This window comes from Coturnix japonica, chromosome 1, assembly GCF_054131305.1.
Source record: "Coturnix japonica strain WE chromosome 1, WE-NBRP24, whole genome shotgun sequence".
In the NCBI taxonomy this organism is placed as follows: Eukaryota; Metazoa; Chordata; class Aves; order Galliformes; family Phasianidae; genus Coturnix; species Coturnix japonica.
In genome coordinates, this window is record NC_140663.1 from 132,576,038 (window position 1) to 132,591,829 (window position 15,792).

The following is a 15,792-nucleotide window of genomic DNA, read 5'->3' on the forward strand; positions in this document are numbered from 1 at the left end:
CAAAAAACATATATCTGGCAAGCTCCCTACAACCTTCTTTGCAGAGAGACACTGAAAAATAAAATAATTAGCAGATTACAATAACTAGGAGAAACACACAAAAGGAAAAACACACTAGGAGTGTCTTTTCATTTATTTTACAAACTCAAAGCACCTGGTGATGATAAGGTTGTTTTTCTTTGCTTAGAAGCTTTTCCTGTTCAATTTTGTTTTGAAAAGACCAGCACATTAGCCCCAAATATATTTTAGCTGAGAATCTCAAAGAAGCTGATAATCAACCCATTCTGCTACACTTAACACGGCGCGTCCAGGAGCTGCTTACAATTTGCCATAGAACTCGCCTACCCTAAATCTCACCCATTCGCCTGCTTTCACTAACCTGTCCTGACAAGCAACCAGATTAGCGTAATCTTACATCAGCGCAGTGTAGCAGAAATGAGCAGATGGATCCTTCAATTTTTTTTCCCCCTCAAGACTTATCTGTTTAGTGCTTAGCATGCACAATAGCTGGGCTGGACCAACAGAGTCACTCTGTTCTCTCAGCAAATTGCTGCTAACGGCTTTGGATGATGCTGTCATGGGAATACCCGTCGCTCACACTAAACAACGCATGTGCGTACAAGCATGCATGCATGTGCGCGCACATGCATGCACACACCTTCTCCTTTTAAATGTGAATGGATAGGAATGAATACATTAACATGGAAAAAAAAATCTTTAACCACTGTATTCATTGTATTCAAGTAATATTTGGATGCTGTACAGAGGGACATGGCTTAGTGGGGAATATGAGTGGTAGGTGGATGGTTGGGCTGGATGACCTTGGAGATCTTCTCCAACCTTGGTCTGTGATTCTATGTATAGTAAAAAAATGATTTTTTAAATCAAAGCAGCAACAGAGTGCAGGGCAGACCAGATAGATAACATATCTCATGCTATGAGAATGCTGTTCACTCAAACACAGATCTAAGACTTTCCACATAAAAATTATGACCTGCTATTTTTGTTAGGAAACAGTATTCCAAAAGCCTTAAGAAAACGCACTTCACAATGGTTTCTAGATCATGTGATGTGATACTGCATACTCTCTGTGACACAGAAAAAGGTCAGTGAACAAACCACGTCTTTTTTTCTTCAAGTACACTAGTATAAAGAAAATATTTAGTCATTATAATAATTTGTGACTAATCAGAACAAGTAGATGCTTTGGTCTTTAAGAAAAAGGCCTTGTAAAAATAAACAGATGGCATCCATAATTAGCCCTGTGTGTGCTGCGAGTTTGTTCAGAGTTTCAACAACATTTTAAGACGTTTTGACATAATTTTAATGACAAATCATCACTGAAACAAGGACTTATTCTTTGAAGGATAAAAGTAACATTGAAATGGGAATCTTATTATACAGTTTGAGGATGCATATTTCAGATTCAATCTTGAGTCTACCTAACACAATACTCCTGAGCTCAGGAAGCTTAATAACAGCATTTGGAAAATCTATGAAGCACCTCCACATCTACCTTGCAGTGCTAAATTGAAGCAATCCAATTTCAATTAAAACTAAGTTTTAATATAAAGTTACTTACCACACATGAGTAATCTGAACAAGAGAACTTACTCTCTTACCTTGGAAATTAAGTTTTGAAAAACTACCTCAGAGTTTACAAAACCTCTGGAATTCTAATGTCAAAAATAATTAAAATACAATGCTTCTTTTTCACAGACATTATTCATTATTCAGCTATACTGTAATTTTTCTTGGATTACAATTGGCATTCCAGATTCAATAGCTTCATTGTTGTTTTCAGCTTTATTGCTGATGATCAAAATAGGACGGAATGTTTCTGGAAAGAAAAATATTTGTGTTGTTTGGTTCTTATGACTCACAAACATTTATTTAATCCCTTCTTCAATAAAGATCTTTGACTTGGTCAATATTTTCCTCTGTTTCTTCAAAATACTCCCTTTGTGTCTGCACAGAAAACAGCATTCAGAAAATATGACAAGCGCAATTTTTTTGAGGTCTTTTTGAGGGTGGAGAGAAGTTGTTCTGTTTTCTTACAGGACTGTTCTTAGGACTAATGCCATTCAAGGATAATGTAGACAGAACCAACCCTATCACTAATTTGATGGTACAAAACATATTTAAAATGCTTTTCAATATACATTAAGACCAATAGATCACCTAGATGGAGTAGAAAATAATTTTAACCTTGAAATGCTGGTTGACTTTTTCGTAACTTTAATCTTTCACTGAGGTGCTCAGCTCAAATTGCACTTGTTTTAGCATTTACAGTTTTCTTTCAGCATGGGTAGGGAGAGGAGGAGGGAGTCAGTATTTTTAGCATTGTACAGAATGCTCTCTGGTTTATAGCACAAAAGAACATTAACAAAGCAGAAATGCCAAATTCTGGCTCAACAAGCACCCTGCAAGGTTCTGGAGGTCCAAGAATCCTCCCGCAGAGAGATACTTGAAGGATCTGAAGGCTAGGAAGGATGGGGGTAGAAGAAGCAAAGAAATTAGATCCCTCTTTTCCCAAAACATAAAACAAAGACTTCATCATTCCCTACTTAGGAAAGTTCTAGAATGGTCACTGCAGTTATTTAGCCAAGGTAACCATTGTATCAGCTTTTCAATCACTGTTAGAAATTAGGCTTTTTGTCTCATTTTTCAGTCTCCTACTTTAGGCACACTTCTTGTTTAGTTTGCCTATTTTATTTTCTCCTATTAATTTTATTCTATTCCTGTTCTCCAACAACTTTCACTGCCATTTTATGGATGCTAAATCAAGAATTACTTTTTTAAAGAGATGAATACAAGTATGCTCCTAACCAGAGCTGAATCACACTCAATAGACCAACTCTTTTGGCTGTGGGTCATGCTCAGACTTCATAGACTGCTGAGCCAAGGTCTTGCCAGTGCAACCTTAGTCAATAAGTTAAGAACCGGTAGTGTTATGGCTGTATGATAGTGGGTAAATTCACACATTATCTCTTTCCTTATCACAAAGTGCAAAACCAGACATGTCTGAAGCAAGCAATCTAAAGATCGTAGCTACATCAAAGCAGCTTTCCCTATTAGCAACACAACATGGAGAAAAATTGATCACTGATAACTCTCAATGCAGTTATCTGCAAAAGTATCACCTTCACTAGCAATTCTTTTACAAATGCCAAGTACAGTCACAAACAATTATAGCGAGAAGTTGCTATCTCAGCACTCGTAAGCAAGGTCTACACCTCAAAAAACCACCTTTACTGTGATCCACATAGATACAGTTCTCTGAAGAATGCCACTTTTTGTTCCTGCTTCTAAATCCACACAGCCATAACTTATGGTAAGCAACATCCATAGGGGGGGGTAAAGGGAGTTTTTCCCTTCATATGAGATATGCTCTTCTTCAGACACTTCACAGCAATCCTTTCCCTGTAAGCACAAGTGGTTTTGTTTCCCTCAACCTTCCAGTTCATACACCATGAGGTACTGGCAGCACTGGTGACAAAGTCTGTCAGAAAATAATAATGAAATCCCAGTTCACAGATATTGAAATAGGTGCAAAAAAGCTAGGGGAATCTGTCAACATGGCAGTGCAACTAGCAACAGTTCCCTGAACAGTATGGAAGTGCTGTTCATTCTTACCCTATTCTTTGACTACCAGCACAGAATCACAGAATTGTAGGGCTTGGAAGGGACCTCTAGAGATCATCGAGTCCAACCCCCCTGCCAAAGCAGGCTCCCTACACCATGTCACACAGGTAGGCGTCCAGGCTGGCCTTGAATATCTCCAGAGAAGGAGACTCCACCACCTCCCTGGGCAGCCTGTTCCAGTGCTCCGTCACCCTCACTGTAAAGAACTTCTTCTGCACATTTGTGAGGAACTTCCTATGCTGTAGTTTCATCCCATTACCCCTAGTCCTGTCCCCACGCACTACTGAAAAGAGACCAGCCTCACCACTATGGTCCCCCACACCTCAGGTATTTATAAACCTGGATCAAATCCCCTCTCAGCCTTCTTTTCTCAAGGTCAAACAGACCCAGTTCGCTCATTCTCCCCTCATAGGGGAGATGCTCCAGGCCCTTCACCATCTTTGTGGCCTTCTACTGGACTCTTTCCAAGAGATCCCCGTCTTTTTTGTACTGTAGTTTTTTGTACAGCAGTCTTAAAGATTTACCATGTCAGGGTTCATCCACAGTTACAAAAACATTTATGTAATGCTTACAAACAGTTCAAGCTAAGAGGTAAATCAGCAGTGGCTGTTCCCCTAATATTCAGGGGAATACTTTCAGAATACAATTTTTTTCTCACAACTGGCAAGGCACTCAGGTCTAATAGCAAACCCTTAAGGGTATTCTCACAGGTTGCATTCTTGCTCCTGCATGCACAAGGAATCAGCTTACATGCTCATCAGTTGGAATATTCAAACAGACCACAGAGACCAAGAAAACCTAAGTTTCAGTAGGCTTAAATCTACAGCCCACGCCTTCCCTCTCCCACTACTGAAAGCCTCTGAATTGTATCATATGCTCCTTTACATTCAAATAAATAATCTAAAAGCTAACTTTCAACATTCACCAGCTTCCAGGAAACATGATTCACCTGGAAACCCAGAGGTCTCTCTTCTGCTCCAAATCCAGTATCAATTAACCCAAGCCCAGCAACTTACAGATGCTCCTCAGCCCCCGTTATTTCAATGAGCCTCTTTTCTATTTTGGAAAAGTGAACATCAACAGAGGTGCACACATGTTCCGCTATTCAGGCGCACAAGCTTTCTGACTGCTATGAACAAGAGCACTCCAGGGTCACATTATCTCTCTGCAAAACAGTTCCTCCACAGTAGTTCACAACAGCACATGCGTATGGGACTTTCAGGCACATGCTAAGAAAAACAGATTTTCAGAAAGGCTGCTCAAGAACTGACAATATTTAGCCTGATGAAAACACAGAATGGAAAGCACACAAATGCATAACAGGACAAGTCCCACTTGACCACTTTGTATAACAGTATAAAATATGCATTGCTGTTTACATTTCAATTCATTACCATTTGATCAAAGAAACAAGTGCAATCAGAACTAGAAAATCATCAACCGAGATGCTCAGGCAGACTTCTTCTATTGCTTTCTGAGTTCAGTCACAAAAATAAAAACTAATGCACAGATATGTGGAACTAAGTAGGTGTTTTGGTTGTTGTTTTGTTGTTGTTGTTTGGTTGGTTCCTTCACACAAAACCATCTTCCAGTAATCACTGATTCACTTTTGGCAACTTCTGTTTTACAAGTGTTTGTTTCTTTACTGCACTGAACAGATGCAGGTAAGAAATTACCTATATAGCCTATGAATACCGAATGTCTTTTCTGTGTTCTCAACAACACACACTTGATACCAACAGGTTATTTAGCTCACAGTTCCCACACTACTTTCTGAAGACCTCTTGAAATTCACTATTTCTACACAATTTCTTTCCATTTCAAGCTCCACCTAAGAAAATAAAGAAACTTGCTCCCAACAAAACCATCTTACACTTTCTTTATGAGAGATGCTATGCCTGCTTCAACTATACTTAGCTGCAGCATTAAAGGGCTCTCCAAGTACTTAGTTCAAGATGGATCTCGTCACAATGCAGCCATTCTTTCATTTTCTTTACACTAAATTCACCAAAGGAAAGAAACTCATGTATCATTTGAAGGGAGTTTGGGTTTTTTTTCCTCTACTTATTTAAAAAAAAAAAAAAAAAAAAAAATGGAGCTTCCTCTCTACTTTTTTAATAGTATTCTATGATAGCTACGTGGTAGCGTTGTCTCTAAGATATCACTCCATGCCATGGCAGCACTGTTAATGGCATCTTTCAGATTCAATGACTTAGACAAACAATGTCGGTCCCTTCTGTCAACAACAATTAGCAATGCTTTTCTGTAGTTCTTTTGGAAAGCCTGAAAAGCAGACAACCAGTAGCTACATAATGGAAGTTGCATTAGGAGGCAAGAATGTGGCAAAAATCTGGTTAACTGTTGTCGGCTGACCCTCTTGTGTGAAGAAGTGTTGTTTGGCAGCAAAATCACCTTTTCTTTCGGTTCTAAAAATGGCCATGAACAGCTGGTATAAACTGTGTGCAGAATGGATTCTGGTGGGCTTAGGGGATTGGTAATGGGATAAGAGACCTTTCACCTTTAGGTCAGTAGTTCAAATTCAGCCCAGGTTAGCAGCAATTGAAAGTCTTTACCATCTGACACTGTTCGTTAGCCTATTTAAAATGACTGAAGCAAAGTGTCACAGTAAAACAAGATTCCAGTATTAAGAAATATGAAGAGCCTCAGCAAACAGCAGAAACAGTCACTTGAGACTTCGCTTTGAAATCCCTCCATTCAGACTCTGTAGAAATCTACTCCCCTAACCGCTGACAGCCCCTTTCACTGCTGCCATCCTCCTTCCCACCTATCACAATTCATCCTCCAGACAGTTACGCATGCAAGGACAATAAAACCATCTCTCGCCATCCCGTGAGCGTGCTATGGATACCGAAGTCCCCTCCTTGCCGTGGTTTTCTCTGGCAATCCCGACTGAGCTCATCACTTTGCTATTTACATTTTGCTACTTCTGCTTACATGGAGCAGCTGCAATGTTTTCCAGCGCTTCCCTCCTTCACTGAGCAAACATGTGGCAGGTGCTGCCTAATAGCAGGCAACAGAATACAGATACCATTACGAGACTGACTGAAGTAAGAGTTAACATTGCTGGAACTCCAAACCAATAGGATTTTTATGTATTTCAACCATGCTTTTTATATTCTCATAAGGAGAAACAGATGAAGAGGAAGGTAGAGAGGGACAGAATTGTTGCATGTATAATTCTTCCTCTGTTTTCCACAACAGCTTATACAGTGAATACAGTAATTCCAGTGAAAACTCTGGAATACCGCATTTTCCAGGTGACACTTAAGTCTGACGGAAGCATTAGAACTCATTAACAAAAGTCATAGTATAGTGATCATTTATGGATGCGTGCAAATTTATTTGCCTCACCCCTTGGGAACAAGTTACTTTAAAAGAACATTTACACTAAAGATTAAATACAATTAACTGTAAAAGAAAATCACAGACATGCCATTTGTTTCCAATAAACCTCTTAGAAACACATCAATAGAACGTTCTACAAAAGTAACTTTTATTCCCTAAAAGGTAATGATATTCAAACTGTCACAAGGAGAAAACACACTGCTATTCAAACTACAGTGTCTCTCAACTTCACTGTGCTGAACTGAATAGACTGTATTCAGTCTATGCAATTCATCTTTTCAATAAGACTCTAAGCAAACTTAGTTATGTTTTGAGGAGGAAGGGAGTGCTCACTTGTCATTTTAAATCATTCAGCACATGGATGAGGCAGAAGATTGGAAGCAGATCTGAAAAACAGACGTACAAACCATACTGTACTCTTCATACCCATCATCATAGTTGTCTCAGCTTTTCTCAAGCCAACAAGAAATGCTTCTCATTTCAAGGTACTACAACCATTTGATACATTCCCTTTGCTGTCTCCAATTGATTCCCTTTTAAGAAGCTTAGTCACACTGCACAACCATACCTTAACCGATATTCTTTATTTACAGACTGCAGTTTCTTCCTATCAAATAAAAAAAAAAAAAAAAAAAAAAAAAAAAAAAAAAAAAAATTAAAAAAAAGGAAAACATTTAAATTCGGTTTTTCATTGGAAAACAAAACTTCTGGTGAAAAACAGCACTTCTGAAGGTATTCTGATACACAGACTTTGACGCAGTTTGGAAGTTAGGGGTCAGTAACTTTTATTTCAAAGCTCTTGTTCAGCTACTTTGGATTATGACTGCCTTTTATTAGACTGATGACAACTAGGTAACATAAAGCACACCACAGCATGAGCAGCTATAAAGAATCAGATATTCAACATCTGGTCTGCCTCAACAACTTAGCAGTGGTAGCTGCCTAAAAACCACTCCAAAAGTGCACTAAATGACAGCGTACAGGAAGTTCCCTTGTAGCTGGCAGAGCAGACGTTTCTACACTTTCTTGTGAAAAGGGAAAATAACAAGTTTTGCTATTCAATTATCCAATCTCGTGTCTCATCAGCTAGCTTTTGAAACGTGGCAGAAAAGCAAGTAACGAAAAGTACATTGCCATTAGCAGAGAGTAAGTCATTCTATCTGAACGAATAAAACATCTGTAAAAGATTTACATAGCATACAAGAGACAATGAAGTTGATTCACAAGCTTTTTTATCACTTTCCAATCTCACATTGCAGCAACACCTCACACCAAAACTACATAAAATATTAACTTCCTGTAGGGTGCTCTTTATTCTTTACTTGCAGGACTGTTTAGCAGGAAAGGTATACTCCCAAAGAGTTCCCAAAAATGACAGTCAAACAATAACAGTTCTCATTTACTGCAAAATAATCTACAAAACACATTAGAAGACCCCTCACATACACCGAAGAGATGGAGGGGAGAAATCTGCAAGCCTTGTCAAGGGTTGGACATGGTTTAGTTGGCTTTATGCAAGTTTATTCTCAAGTCTTTATATAAAGTAAAGAAAGATTACAGTGATCTGATTAAAGATTGCATAAATATTGAAACAGACACAGAAATTTGCATAATTTGGTAGATACATTCTAATGATGCTGACAGGTATCTGCATCTGTAGTATATACTGACAAAAACCTTAGAAACATGATTTACAGACAAAACGTTTATCATCTAAGGAAGTCCTTCTAATTGTTGAGTACTACTCTAAAACTGAGCAAATGAGTCTGTTAGTCATTGTTTACAGTCAGAATATGCAAAAGGAAAAGGCCAAAGCAATAGAAGGACATCTGGAGACATCCCTCTTCCTGAAGTTATACCTGGACAAAAAAAGCTTCATCAGTTCCTAAGTTTGGCTCTTAGAAGGGAGACGTTAGTTGCATAACTGTTGACTGAACAGAAAGTAAAGCCTGAGACCTGGCAAAAGTAGCAGATCAATTGGGTAAGTCTGGGGAAGAATCAGAGAAAATTACTACTCCCCAGACTCAAGCTGAAATGCTAATTAGAGACAATACAGAGTCAGGATAAAGGAATTAGAGAATATCTACACAAGCACTGTAATTTAAGATTAGTAAATTTCCTTAAGGTTTGGAAAGAATGAGTCTAGTATTATAGGGGATTGTCATATTGCTTAGGCTGTATTTCAAAAAGAGTCTCTAAAGTCCTTATATTTATATCCTGAAAGATGGAATCATGGAAGCTTTCTTAATGTGTACGTAAAGACCTATGCAATTGAGCAAGCTTGAGGCTTGGAACTTCGAAAGTTCTTACCACTACAGATTAAGGCAGGTAGGAGATAGACACCACAGAAGAAAAGCTAAGATAGCATCTTAACAAAACAAACTGAAAAGAGGATCAGCTCTAAGCATACTTGATTGTTTCCACTTAGGAACTGATGGCCAGTGGTATGTTAGAGCAAGAAAATGGTTTGGGACTTCAAGTGTGTTACACAGAAACCCAAGCATGAATTTTCTTCACACAGGAGTCTGAAAATTACTCTCTCAAGAACTACAAGCTCAAGGAGAACATAAAGAATATGTTCAATAAAGAAATTCTTCTTAGCCTCTTAATAAATTACACAAAGCAATTAACAGTCGCTCTTTCTAACAGACTTTAAGATAGAAAGGATTGTGCCTAGAATACAAACTCCTAGCAAAAAGTGTAAGTAAATTAAAACTGTCGTGAGTTGCTCCAAAAACACTGCTGCCTGGAAAGGCAAATTTTACCCACAGTGTTAGCTTGGTACCGGCTCCTTTAATAACCTCACTCCTTAACAAGCCACAGTCTTATTTCTTTACCCAACCATTATACAATTTGGTTATTGAAATATGTTAGGATTTCAAGCACCTCTTTGTCCTCTATTACTGCTTACATGTGCAAGCAGCAGTCTGAATGCAGCCCCAACAAAATGTAGCTAAAGCTGAAAAAGGAGCTAATCACTCTCTTGTTTGATTCCAAATTTCAGTCCTTTTGGTGTAATTTAACAAAGAGAGAGAAGGAGGATAGAGATGACCGTATTTACATTCTCACAAGTTGGATTTCTTCCTGTTTCTGACATTCAGACTTCAAGGCATATACCTGCTTTCTTCATTATTACCAGAACCACGTTACCAGGTTTAACTGAAAGGTAGGAGTGCAGCTGTCCAGGAAGCAGATCATCCACTCATTTGCAGTGTGCATTGCACATCTACCACTGGCTCCGTGAGTTGTTATGGAAAAACCTACCCTGTGTTAGCAAAGTTGCATTCCACTCACATTTTCAAACACATGCAGACTGCCCGTGTTTTTATTTCTGATATACACATAGCTTCAGTCACCCTCCCAGAGATACTCAGTAAGTGATCATCAAACAGAAAAGAAACTTGAGGGACCAGGGGGAAAAGCATCAGAGCACAGTGGCTAGTCACTGACTGTGCGCTCACAGTGGCACTTAACAGCGACCTCTTGAAAGGTCTTTAGGTCAAGTGTAACAAAGAGCAAAAAAACCTCTGAATGCTTACTTGAGTGCTCTACAAGGGCTCAAGGCTGCGAAAGTCTTGTATACACAGGCTTATTTAAGTGACTGGATCTTTTAAGTTCAGTTGGAAGTGCTCACATCCGTCAACTTAGTTATGTGCAAGTCTTTGCAGGACCAGACCCCTAAGTATGGAAAGAGGTTATGTTCTGTTTTTTTAAATAACACTTTTCTGAATCTGAAGAGCTGTTTTTCTTACCTGGAGTCTAGTATTCATTTCCAAGAAGTAGAAATTCTTACTGGAGTCCACAAGGAATTCTACAGTTCCAGCAGAGGAATATTTTACTGCTTTGGCAAGAGCTACTGCTTGTTCTCCCATTGCTCTTCGAGTTTCAGGATCTAGAAAAGTGCTACAATACAAAACAATGCCTTTTTTCAGTCAAAAAAAGAAAAAAAGAAAAAAAAAAAGAAAAATCATTTCATTTTCTGCTTAAACTACATCATTATTCAAGTAATGAAAACATGTGAAAACTCTCAAATATATGCCTTTACATTTATATTGGTCCTAAACAGACACACTACATACTCACAATTAACCACTAATGTACCAGAGATTAAGGATTAATAAAACTATTTTTAATTTTTTAGAGCACCAACATCTATAAAAAATCAAGTTAAACAAAAATAAATACATACAAATGCATGCCATTTTAGAAAGCGTATCTACTTTCATGAAAACTGTAACCAAGAACTAAAGAGCCATAATGATAGAAATAGTTAGTTTATTTAAGGAAAGAAACTATCCAATAGAAGCAAGAATGCCAAAACACAAGACAGAAGGTCTAAAGAGAACTTGTCTTCTGACTCCAAATTAAAATCAGGCCTGTTTCATTGATACTCTATGTAACAAAGAAATTCTGGAAGTTCATGAAGTATTTGCTTGAGCCTCCTATAAAAGTAAAAGAGTAATGAAAAATAAAAAAATAGCATATTCATAATACTTAGTAGAAACACAGTCCACAATGCCATGATAAACCTTCACCTTCTGTATCACAGCTTTATTTGTAGGCTGAAGGCTAGTTGTAAGTGTTTGTTAATTGTAATTCATTACTCTCCACAAAGCACAGATATCACTCAAGGGCATTTGAAGAGCAGCTCAGCTATCACCTTGGGATCCGCTGGCATTCCAACCCTTCTCATTCGAGGAAATTAATACACCACTTTCACTGGCCAAATGCACTGAAAGGCTGAGGGCAACACATATCCTGCATGTTCCCCTCCTGTGCGGTAAATCTAGATCTATAATATATATAGTTCATAATCTACACAGGTAGTTAAATTATAGCTATGGAAATTTCTGTGGTTTTCTATCAAAGCTGAGGAATAGACTGCCTTTCACCCTCATACACTGACGTTCAAGTAAATACAGGACATAACCGTCTGTTTTATATGAGCTTATAGACACGTTTACTGTATTTCTGTGACAATATATATTAGGCATGTATCTGTATCTCAGCTATCAATTACTTCTGTACAGGCAAAGGAAGCCAATTCAATATTAGTTCTAAAGCTAAAATGGAAAGGCCACTGTATCCGATGTTATGTACTTATTGAGGTGTCATCAAGAGCAGGTCCTAATTCAGGACTAGGCAAGAGCCTCCATGTATATGAAGTAGCCCCCACCAACAGCAGGAAAGCTCCACCTCTTGCCCTGGACTGCACTCAAGACACAAGTCTGGGTCTGGACTTACCTCTGGCTTGCTGTTCTTTTGTTTTCTTTTGTTAAAACTGCAAATCACACAACAGCTAGAAATTTCTGCCGTAACAAACCATATGTGGCAAGACACGAAGACCAAGGAAATATCCAGACAAACTGAGAGGCAAAGGAATAGCTACTTCTCTCCATGTAAAAAGTGCTTCCTAGAACCCTAGTCCAGTTAGTGCTACAGGGGCGGATTGCAACAGACAGGAAGGCAAGCAGTTTTAGAATTTTAGGGAAAAAGAAGTCTTTCTTGCCAACAATGGGGTCAACAGGAAAAGATCACAGAACACTGAAAGCTATCAGTAGATCCTATGGCAGATCAGAGAAAAAAATATCTATATATAAATATAAAACTTAAGATATGTGAAACTGTACCCTATTTATCAAAAATAGGTGTTGATAACAAAAGAGTTTCATAATATTTCTTACTTTGATTCGATAAGATAACACATTACACAGAGTCATTAACTTATAATTCAACCCAGGGTTTCTGCAAGTTTTTGATCATGAAAGGTCAACGAGTAGTTTATGAAGAACAGAACCTTTTCAATATTGGCTTAATATTCTATTTCTAGAATAACCATTATTACTTCTCGTACGGATGAAAGACAGTTAGTCCCCTTTATTACAGTGGTGTCTCCCTATGTTTGTTAAATCTATGTCAGAGATCTCTCTGTACACCTCCTGCTGTAGCCAAAGAATGGAACAGAAGTGTCACACTGCTCAACTTGATCTCTGCCATGTGGTTATGCTTTATGCTCTAAAACGACTGGAATATCCCTGCAATCAGCTAGCTTAATTAACTCAAGTTTTCCTATTCTCCTCTCTTGCATTTCCTTTCATATTGTTCCTATCATTGTTTCTCCATTCTTTAACCGCTCACCTTATACAACAGAAATAAATCCTCTCCAGTATAATTAGCCATCACTCGAAAACACAGCATTTTAAACCTGACTTCAACTTTTTCTCACGCATATACCTTTAATTCTTCCAACCAAATAGTTCCTATGGCAGCATGAAGGCTGCAAAATAAAAAGGATTCACAAGATAAAAGCAACAGAAAGAACAAATAAGATCAGACCTGACATTTCACATATAAGACCTTCTTCAAGCTATTGTAAAGTTGATCAAAGACGGGCCAATTGTTTTGTTCTATTGTTTCTACATCCAGAGAGGTGACCAGATGGGCAATATGTTACCTCTCCACCTCCAATTCATCAGATAATGTTTCCCAAACTATCTTTATCATTGTCACTCAGATCAAGTTAAGTCCCTACTCAGCTTGTAACATTAACCTTCCTCTGAAGATACTGCTGCACTGGGAGATAACAGTATCCTCATTTTCCAAACTTCAAGGTCAGCTTGTCTACTCTAAGGAAATAGTTGGGCGTGCTATTTGTTTAAACTATTTACTTACCTACAATTACCATTCTTCTATTTGTGCTTACTACTACAGGCATAAATATTCTACAGCATCAGAGAACATAGTTTTGGCCTCCACATCTAAGTTCTCTATGGTTACAAACAGAACAGGCTCGCAGTTTCCCTTAGCCCAGAATTCTTCAAGTACTTCCAGACAGACAGTGAAAGGAAAAGTGGTTCTGGCACACATGTATACTGTACAGCTCTGAGAAGAACTTGTACATACAGTACTCAGCAATGACATGTTAAGTTCTTGTCTATTCTATTCTAAATCACTTTACATAACACCTTGGCAGGTAATTTGGAATGTAATTCTAAGGCACCTCACTTGGTACCGAGATGTTTCTGGGAGAGCTTAGTGCTTACAGAAAGTGAGAAAAGTTGCTGTCTGTGCACCTTCCAAGAATAGAGAGATCTCTGAGAGAAGCTAACAATGGTGCATGCCAACAAGGTCACAAGAAGAGTTTGACTGTTTCACTTGCATTCCAATGCAGGCATTTACTGGTAAAGTATCTTCCCTTTTGAAATCTCCTCTTAGATCTTTCTGTCACAGGCAGAAATAATAAAAAACATATTTGTCCTTTGAACCAAAATTGAAAGAGCATCTTTCAGTTTAAAAGGACTTGCAAAACTAATGTCTAAGACAGATAAGTCTACCACAGTTCTGAACAACACAGGTCTAGTAAGAAAAGGAAAAAATATACTAAGAAAGTTGAAACTCAGAGAAATTTGGGGGAACATTTGAGACTGTGTTATAGGAGTAACCTTGTTCTGAAGGTCTCGTGGCACGATTCAAATCAAGGAACATAGCATCACCTAAAACCTCTGAAGTAGACGCAACCAATGAGAATAAGCAGGCAGCTAGCAAGTTCTAAGCCGCGGGTGTCCAACCTTTTGGCATGCCTGGGTTGTACTGAGTGAAGAGGAATTGTATTGGGAATAGAAAAAAGGGCATCAAGGAAACATAAAACTAGTGGGATATTTGACCTTGTTTTTGTGAACTAATGCATCAGTATCTCATACGATGGCAATGGCTGCAATTGTTAGTGAGTTCCTTAGATACATATATATATATATTATTTTTTTTTAATCTCATTTTACTTTTTCTTTGTGAAAACATTTGTTCACAAATGTACTGCCAAAAAGCAATGACATGAATGAGGTGTGATTGTGAAGTAACAGATATTTCTCTGTGGTAAGATAGGACTTATGAGAGTCTGGTAAAGAGACATGATCAATTTTTTCTTTGAGTTGGATGTATAATGCCTACTGTATACATTCCATTTGAAAATCTGCAGGTAATGTTTTAATCTCGACTGAAAATGGAGTAGCAAACACATCAAAAAATTACAATTTTCTTTGATTCCTTGAAACCCATTCCCAAATTCCTTTATCAAAACAGAAAGCACAGCTGCGTATTTTTTGTTGTTCACAGAACTGCTTTTAGCCAATGTATCAAAATGCATAACATTATTTGCCGTACTTTGAGTTTACCATAATGGAAGATTTATTTCAAAGGCTGTTATGAAGACACATTTAACTCATTTAAATGAGCTGTCAAATCCACAAAAAAAAATGCTATATCTTCATGTTCTGGCACAAATTTTCCTTCTGATTCCATAAATTACTTCATTTTATTTCACAATTCATAAAGACTTTTTAGCATTTTACTCTGACTTAGCCACCTTCCATCAGAAAAGTAAATGATATCCCCATAATCAGCATCCATACTCTCTAGAATCACCTGGAACTGGCTGAAATACTAATTAAATATGTCATGAAACTAATTATAATGATATCACAAATTATTTTTTATTTTTGGTGAGCTTCATGAGACACTAAATTACAAAATTTGTCAGTATCACACAAGTATTCTGGATATTTCTTCCACAGTGAATGTGTCAACTTATCAAATTATTTTATGAAATTAATAACAAAAAACACGTGTTCACAGGCACACTCATATATGTAGGTATATTGGTAGTTTTATTTATTGGTGTTTTACTCACCAAGCACCACAAGCACATGGATCGCGTAACACACATGGTTTGCAATTTGACTGAGTGTGTGGCAGGCACAAGAGGCAGCATTAGCACTGCAGCCT

At 37.9% G+C, this 15,792-nt stretch overlaps 1 protein-coding gene across 3 annotated transcripts in view; it reads right to left on the reverse strand.

Moving 5' to 3' along the window:
* The window catches only part of PCCA (propionyl-CoA carboxylase subunit alpha), a 251,751-nt gene that overhangs the window by 143,257 nt on the left and 92,702 nt on the right, over positions 1-15,792 (reverse strand). For all 3 annotated transcript variants that reach the window (XR_014941909.1, XR_014941910.1, XM_015851501.2), the window contains exon 12: positions 10,764-10,914. Coding sequence is in view for 1 of the 3 variants with exons in the window: in XM_015851501.2 (XP_015706987.1) it covers positions 10,764-10,914 (151 nt within the window). In the remaining 2 variants the exon portion in view is untranslated. The remainder of the gene's footprint in view (positions 1-10,763; positions 10,915-15,792) is intronic.